The sequence below is a fragment of the Lactuca virosa genome, chromosome 8 (assembly GCF_052849685.1).
Source record: "Lactuca virosa cultivar CGN04683 chromosome 8, Lactuca_virosa_CGN04683_v6, whole genome shotgun sequence".
NCBI classification, from domain to species: domain Eukaryota; kingdom Viridiplantae; phylum Streptophyta; class Magnoliopsida; order Asterales; family Asteraceae; genus Lactuca; species Lactuca virosa.
This window is the reverse complement of record NC_136433.1, coordinates 145,830,692-145,838,847: the sequence shown is the minus strand read 5'-3', so window position 1 is coordinate 145,838,847 and position 8,156 is coordinate 145,830,692. Positions and strand designations below refer to the sequence as shown.

At 36.9% G+C, this 8,156-nt stretch overlaps 1 protein-coding gene across 1 annotated transcript; it reads left to right on the top strand.

Annotated features, from left to right (window-relative positions):
- The first annotated feature begins 562 nt into the window (after positions 1-562).
- Positions 563-2,616, top strand: GS1 (Haloacid dehalogenase-like hydrolase (HAD) superfamily protein). The gene is made up of 6 exons (XM_079063511.1): positions 563-772; positions 1,426-1,650; positions 1,736-1,796; positions 1,891-2,038; positions 2,143-2,222; positions 2,324-2,616. Exons 1-6 carry the CDS (start codon positions 694-696, stop codon positions 2,454-2,456), a joined length of 726 nt encoding a protein of 241 aa, XP_078919637.1. The 5' UTR covers positions 563-693; the 3' UTR covers positions 2,457-2,616.
- Positions 2,617-8,156: the final 5,540 nt, after the last annotated feature.

Here is an 8,156-nt window from a genome sequence, read left to right as displayed (position 1 = left end):
CTATGAGAATGCTTTTGATAAATCTTTATCATATTTTGTTTTGGGACAATTTCCGCAACACTTTTATTTAAAATGTTACTCTGATTTTCAAACAAAGCATAAACAAAATCGGTCTTTTCTGGCCGTGAAAATGAGGATGTCACATGTCGTGTTCGTGTTTAAAATTCGACACGAAATTGACACGATTTAGCATCTATGTGTTATGTATGATTAAATATTAATTAAATAAACTAATTTTTTTGTTATGTTATATTTGTCGTGTCATGTCGTGCTTGTTGTTTTTTAATCGGTTCTTTTTCGTGTTAGTTAAAAAAAACACGACATCATGTCGTGTCATGTTCGTGTTACATAAACCTTGTCGTGTTGTGTCGTGTTAGACAAAAACACGACACGATGACCCGATTTACCACCCCTAGATAAAAGAACACCTTAGATTTTGATGCGATTTAACTTTTACTTCGTTGTGAAAATCTCTTTATTCTAAAAAACTTTTTTTCGTTAACAAAAATAGCTTATACGTTGCACCTAATTCTACTTGAATTCTTTTAAAACATGAGACACATTATTTTAAAACCTAACCAAATATTCGGTTTGATTCTTTGCGCCACTCAAACGCCAAGATCAAGTGTAAGATCTGTTAGCAGCAGAAGTCAGCTCCCGTTCAAATTACGAAGAGCATCCGTATCGGCAAAAATGGCGAACACGACTGCCAGCGATTCAGAAAAGAAGTCAATCACTCACGTCATCTTCGACATGGATGGACTTTTGCTCGGTTAGTGCTGTTACATCCATGTTTTCCATTCAACTAAACTTATTTTGGATACTTTATCACTGACAGTAAGCCAAATAATCATTGAACGCTTTCTGAAGTCTCATATATACAGATCTATTAATCGTAAGCACGCATAATGTAAGACGTTTTTCGTAGTTTGGAGTACAAATGGTTGTGGATTTGAACACACTTGCGATTTCATTTGATAATTCGATCAATGGGATCGGTTTCTTATTGGCTTGTTCGTTTTTAGTGATTTGATGAACTAGGGGAAATGTAAAGAGGATTTCTGTAAATATATCTTTCAATTGCAATCAGAAGTTCAGAACCCTAAATTTTTGGAGAGGGACAGTGTTGAGAACATTACCTATGCTTTGACATGAGGTCAATGTCTCAAAGAAATTAATGTCTTCACAAATTCAAATTCATATAGACTTTGTAATCACAACATTTATTCTTATCTTAGCCGGTTATGAAGTTCAGTTAGTTCAGTATACACAATGAGACATATTTAATTTCATCCTCATTATAGAGCATAGGTTCTATGGCTACATTTTTATGACCTCAATCATAATGCATTTTGTTATTATCCATACCAATTCAATATTTTAGATACCAGAAAGAATAACATAACACAAAATCTTGTGTGACAGATACTGAGAAATTCTATACAGAAGTTCAAGAGATTATACTTTCAAGATTCAACAAAACTTTTGATTGGTCTCTAAAAGCAAAGATGATGGGGAAGAAAGCAATTGAGGCTGCCCGTGTGTTTGTTGAAGAGACCGGAACCAGTGATTCCCTTTCCGCCGAAGACTTCCTGGTAGAGCGTGAAGCAATGCTACAATCCATGTTTCCCACAAGTGAACTCATGCCAGGTCATCACTAACAAAAAAATCCTTTATTTATTTATTTATTATATATTATTTTCTAGTTTTTGAAAATTCGAATGACTAATTGTAGGTGCAAGTCGTTTGGTCAAACATCTACATTCGACAGGTGTCCCAATTTGCGTTGCAACAGGGTAAAACTTAACAAACCTTTATATCTATCATCTTCAAAATACAAAAAAACAATTCTACTTGAATTTTTTTGTTATTTTGATATGATATTTTCAGTTCTCATAAAAGGCACTTTGAATTGAAAACACAAAGACATGGTGAGATATTTTCATTAATGCATCATATTGTGATGGGAGACGATCCGGAAGTCAAACAAGGCAAACCATCACCTGATATATTTCTTGCAGCTTCCAGAAGATTTGAGGTCAATTTATCTATTTATAATATATTATGGAAAAATGAAGGAAATAGCAACTTACTTTCATTTATTTTACTTTTTTTTTTTTTTTTTTCTTTTTTGTATTATAGGGTGGATGTGTGGATCCTTCCAAGATTCTTGTTTTTGAAGATGCACCATCGGGAGTTCTTGCAGCTAAGAATGCTGGAATGTAAGTAGCAGTCCAATTTTGTATATATATTTTTTTAAAGAAAAAGTAAATAATATAATAATAATAATGGTGAATATATATTTTGTTAAAATGGGATGCAGGTCTGTAGTTATGGTTCCGGATCCAAGATTGGATACGTCATTCCATGAAACTGCAGATAAAGTGGTGACGTCACTGTTGGATTTTAACCCAAGTGAGTGGGGTCTTCCACCATTCACGGATTCAGAAACCTAGGACTCTTTTTAAGGTAAGTGGAATTAATATTATTCTGAAACAGGAAAGCCGCTATTTAACCTGATATATGGATGGATTATTGATTTGCATATTTAATATTTTTGTATTACATTTTTATCCTTTATATTCAAACTTATCACTTTGCAGGTTTTTATTATCATTTTCATGACTAGATTATAATCGTTCTCTTGTCAATTTATAAAAATTTAATCACCAATTTAAATATTAATGCTAAAAGACCTTAAAAACACATTCAGAAAGTAGGCATGATTCTTTTTTTTCCCAAATAACTAGTTTTATCTTTTATGCAAGATATTGGACATAAGTTCTATAAAGTTTTCTAACATGCAAGATATTCATTATGTATGATTTCGTTTTAATTGTATTTCCATAAAGCAACACATACGTATGTCAATATTGATTGCCGATGATCTGTCTCCCCCCTCTCACCATTATTTTATGTGTGTTTAAGATGAATGCGAACCTGAAACTTAGAGCTTCCACACCGGTGGTTTTTTTCATCTTGCAAATGTCTATTGTACATTATTTGAAAGCCATGTGAGCATACTTCTTTCAACTATTAAAAGGCTTGCAAAGCCCTTAAGGTCCCACCTAATCATCTTTTATCAATATAATTAATATAATTCCTTCAAGTTATTTTTGAACGAGAAAGACAAAAATAAAAATCTTTAATGCTGCTAAAGAAAGCCAACAAGCAACATTAATGATGAATCCATCATTTTTTTTGTTAGATTTTGGGTTTCCACTGTCAATAGAATGTTTGGATAATTTTAAGGATAGTGTATAAGAAACAATTTACAAAATATGTGATTTCGAGCCTTTTGCATGGGGTATCATGAAATTCGATTTAAGATAATCCAAAAATAAATAGAATTAGAATACAAGTATGTTCCAATTCCGAAACACACAAATACCTTGCAATTAGTGTGTTTTCCAAAGAGAAAAAAAATATATGTTCTAACTGTTCTGCAACGTTCTGATATTCTATATGTACATAGAAGACGAAGATTATGTAGGGAAAATGGTGCCTTTTTTATTAGACGCAAACCATGGGTTTTAGTTTGAAAATTTCTGTCTAACCCATTTTCTTAAATGAATTATTTTTTGGGTCAGAGGCTTTGCTCATCGGACCCCTCTAGAGACGTTGTCCCTAGACCCCACCGGGGGAGATTCCCCTTGGAGCCGCACCAGGGGCACTGACGTCAGACCCCCCCGTGTTCCCGAGTTCTCTTAAATTATCCAAGTGTACAATTCGCACCTCCTGTCTTGTAATATACCTAAAAGATATTTCGACTTGTCTCAAATATAATCTTGACTACACTAAAATCATGATGACATTTAAATTACCAAATATATTTTTGCAAAAAAAGAAGGTCAATAAGATCACTACATCCTTAATGTTGCAAGGTAAGTCTAGCAGACACGATTAATGATAAATGCATACTTTGCTACAAAAGAAGGCCACCAAGAGCAACCCAAAAACATTTTAGAAGTGCCTTATCTAGTACGAACATGACTTTCCTTTTGGTCGAATCATGGATATAATATCTATAATGTTACTATATTTTGTCAAAAAAATATGTTTATAGTAGGCGCATTGTTGGTTCCTTATTTAGCAAATAAGATCCATGTTGCTAGGAGTTAGTTTGTTTTGTTTATCAACTGAAAATATATTGTTCGTGATCATAATGCAATATTTTCACCCAACGTGTTTCTTAGAACAACATTGTCATTAAAACAAGCTAGCTAGAGGCTAGCAAAAAACAATACAAATTAAGGCAAAATTGGATTAAGCATACAAACATTCAAATTCTTAGAAGCCTTAGCGTTCCTAACCGAAAACAGTTGAAAGAAAAAGAAACAATGTTATCAAAAATGAACTCCTTCTGGTAACTTCTCTGACGAAAAATGAGCGCGTTCCGAAAGGTCCAAAGAACCCAAATGACCGTCCTATAAATCAAATCAATAATCACACGTTCCATGTTAGAAGTAGTCCCATTATCAACCCATTGAAAAACAGAGGAACCACCAAATCAAGCTAACCCGCTACCCTCCTCCAAACTATAAGGCCACCGAACACTGGAAAAATAAGTGATTGACAACTTCTGGAATACTCCCACAAAAAGGACACAAAATTGAGTCCATATCCACCCTCCATCCACCACCAAATTGTACCTCATAGGGATACAATTCAGTAAAACACACCAAATAAGAACATTAACCTTAATAGGAACATACTAATTCCAACGTGTAGGAGAAGCACCGGTAGCAAGACGACTCTCATCCAAAAACCACCTAGTCGAGCTCACTGAAAAAACTTTAGAAGGGTCCAACTCCCAACCATAATGATCCAACTTAGAGGAGAGATGAACCTAATCCAACAAAGTCATCAACTCTGATAGTTGCAATGACTCATCACCACCTTTTATAAGACAACACCAATGAAATCTCCACCTAACAGAAGACCAAAAATCTCTAACTACAACCTCTTGGGAATTCAAAAAGCAAAGAGCCTCAAAATTAAACTATAAGCAAAAAGTTACCACACCAAATTATAGTCTAGAACATATTATCATCACCATTACCCAACACGTACCATATCCGACCTAGGAATAATGAAACTATCATGAAACTGGTTTATAGAACCAAATATATGAGACAAGATTCTTTTACCCACATAAAAACTTGAACCACCCAAAAAACCACAAGCCCTTCCATAAAGAGATTTAATGAGTCTAACAAACAAGGAATTAGGCTCATTACAGAACCACCATCTCCATTTGTATAAGAGAGCCAAGTTAAAAGCGTCAAGACTATCAATAACAAGCCACTATTTTTGTTTACCATTCAAACCACTTAACCCAAATCAACCGGTTCTCCTGCAATTCGGCACCAAAAAAACCGAGACCTAGAAGCTTTCAAATCATGAACAACATTTCTCGAAACTCTAAACAAAGACATGAAATAAATCCCAAGACTACCTAGAATCGATTTAAGAAGAGTTAACCAACCACCAATAGACAACGTTTTGACTTTCCAAGAAGAGACGTTTCTTGAAACGATCCATAACACTCTTCCAAACTTTAACTTGATTCACACTCTCACCCAAGGGAAGACCCAAATACATAAACGGAATAGAACCAACACTACACCCAATGAAAGTAGCCAAAGACCGGACCTCAAAAGCATCCAATCCAATAGTAAATAAGTTTGACTTAAGGAGATTAATCCTTGAACTAGTCACCAAATAAAAACATCGAAGAATACAAAATGATATTTTGAACATTCTGTTTCTCCCACTCTCTTAGAAAAAGAGCATCATCCACATAAAAAAGATAGGATAACACCAACTCGTTCACCCACAAAGAAATATCTCTAAAAAATCCATGAGCAACTGTAACATCCCAAAATTCAAGACCAAAAGTTTCATTTTTAATTAAGTATGTAACCAGTAGTCTGAAACAACCATAATGTTAACTCATTTCATAATCAAAAGCCAGTATTTCAAATAACTAAAACATGTTATAGAAAAGTATTATCAGAGTACGATTCCCAAAGATCTCATAATGCGGAAATCATAGTTTGATGCGCTGCGATCCTGTCGGCTCCGTTCCTTTTGAAAAAGAAGTACCTGAAACCAAAACTGTAAACTGTAAGCACAAAGCTTAGTGAGTTCCCCCATCATACCACATAAACATATACTGTCAGGCATATCTGGGTGCCCGACCTACCCTGCTGAGCATACCTGGGTGCTCAACCTACCCATGTTAGGCATACCGGGGTGCCCAATCTACCCCTGTCAGACATACCGGGGTGTCCGACCTACCCCTGTGAGGCATATCTGGGTGCCCGACCTACCCTCCGGTTTATCTCTACCGGTTATGGGGACTATTTCACCCCTAGCACTACCACATAATAACATATCATAAACATACTGCTAGGCATACCTGGGTACTGTCTACCCCTTCGGTCTTTTTCAACCGGTAATCGGGGACTATTTCACCCCTCCTACCACTATCACATAATATCATAGCATACTAGCACATAAAACATAACAGGTAGTGGCATACCAGACAATTATCACAAAGACAATCATCCATACTATAAGCACCTACTAGTGGGCCGACATTGGTGCCTTAGACCCACTTCTACTGGAAGGTAACTCACCTCATGCTGCTGAACTCCACTACAAGAAATCCTTAGCTGTTGTCCTAGCAACTCCTCGAGCTATCAATACCAAAATATCATCCAATTAGTAATTGGGTTCTATACCATAATCCATAATCCATACTTGGGGTAAAATGACCATTTTACCCCTGGCCCACAAGATACTTAACTAAGGCCCAAGTCCAAAACCAATCAAGTCTAAAACTCCAAAATCCATAAAGGCCCACTAATGGCCCAATTTTCCAATTTGGGCCCAAACCCTTACATGGGCCTTTCTCTAAAGCCCATTTACTTTTTCTGAATCATTATACATGTCCATAGCTAGCCCAACGAAGTCCATGTACTTACAAGCCCATAAGAAAGCCTGAATCCGAAATGACCCACAAGGCCTAATAAGGCCCAAATCCATCATGGACCTACCCAAGAAGGCCCAATATACAAAAGGCCTGAAATATCAAATGGGCTACCCCAACTAACTCCTGGTCCATGTTCCAAGGTCCAAAAGGTTAACAAAACAAAGTGAGGCAACCAGACCGAGTACGCCCTGCGTACTCATCTGGTACGCTAAGCGTACACCTGTTGGGGCTAGTACGCGCCGCGTACGAAGTGGATACGCCCAACGTACTCCTCTGATGTCTAACTCTCTCCAAATAAGCACTCAATCACTTCAGCCCTTGCTCCAACTCTCCAGTCTGACTTCTAAAGGTGACTATTCAAGTAAAGTTGGCAACTTTACTAACATGCATGACTTAATGGGACTCTAGAGCTCAAAAGAACTTAATGGATGGTCTTAATTCATGCTTGGACTCAAACACTTCACAAAGCTTGCACCTTTATGAGAGAGAGAGAGGACCTTAGAATGTCCAGATCTACAAGTTTGAGTCCCTAAAACGACCCTAGCTCACTAAGACCAAGCAAAAGGCTAAAAATGGCCAAAAACCAACCCAAAAGAGGATCTATGAAATGGAAAGTCAAGATCAGAGCTTTTTTACCTCCAATGGATTGAAAAATATGAGAATTTTCTGGATCTACAAGCTCCGTTCCATGATCAACACTTGAACACCACCTTCCTCTTCTTGTACACACACTAACAAGTCTTCTTTTAAGCTCCAAGCTCCATCCAAGGCAATATAGGGTTTCATGAGCGTGAAAAGGGGTGGTAGCTGACTTGAAATGACCTAAGGAGTGGTATAATGTTGCTTATATAGGGTACAAGTTGGGGAAATTAGGGTTTTGGTCTGGAAGGAGTACGCACCGCGTACCTCTTTGTACGCCCAACGTACTCATGAACTACCCGCGATCATTTACTCTTACACGCTGGCGTACCCTAGCTTACACTGGGCGTACCCAGCTAAGCACACGCATGCAAATCCTTGCATGCATAGGACTGATCCGCCACATCTTTCCATCAGGAGCTAATTCTGCCAAAACCTTCAAAGTGTCATAACTCACTCGTCCTAAGTCCGTTTCCAACGAACCTTATATCCACGAAAAGGTGGCGAGAAGCCCTAC

Excerpts from the sequence above, each read along its gene's own strand:
- GS1 (XM_079063511.1), top strand. The coding sequence starts at position 694 with ATGGCGAACACGACTGCCAGCGATTCAGAAAAGAAGTCAATCACTCAC. Across the intron at positions 1,797-1,890 it reads CCAATTTGCGTTGCAACAGG|TTCTCATAAAAGGCACTTTG; the intron begins GTAAAACTTAAC and ends TGATATTTTCAG. Across the intron at positions 2,223-2,323 it reads GCAGCTAAGAATGCTGGAAT|GTCTGTAGTTATGGTTCCGG; the intron begins GTAAGTAGCAGT and ends AATGGGATGCAG.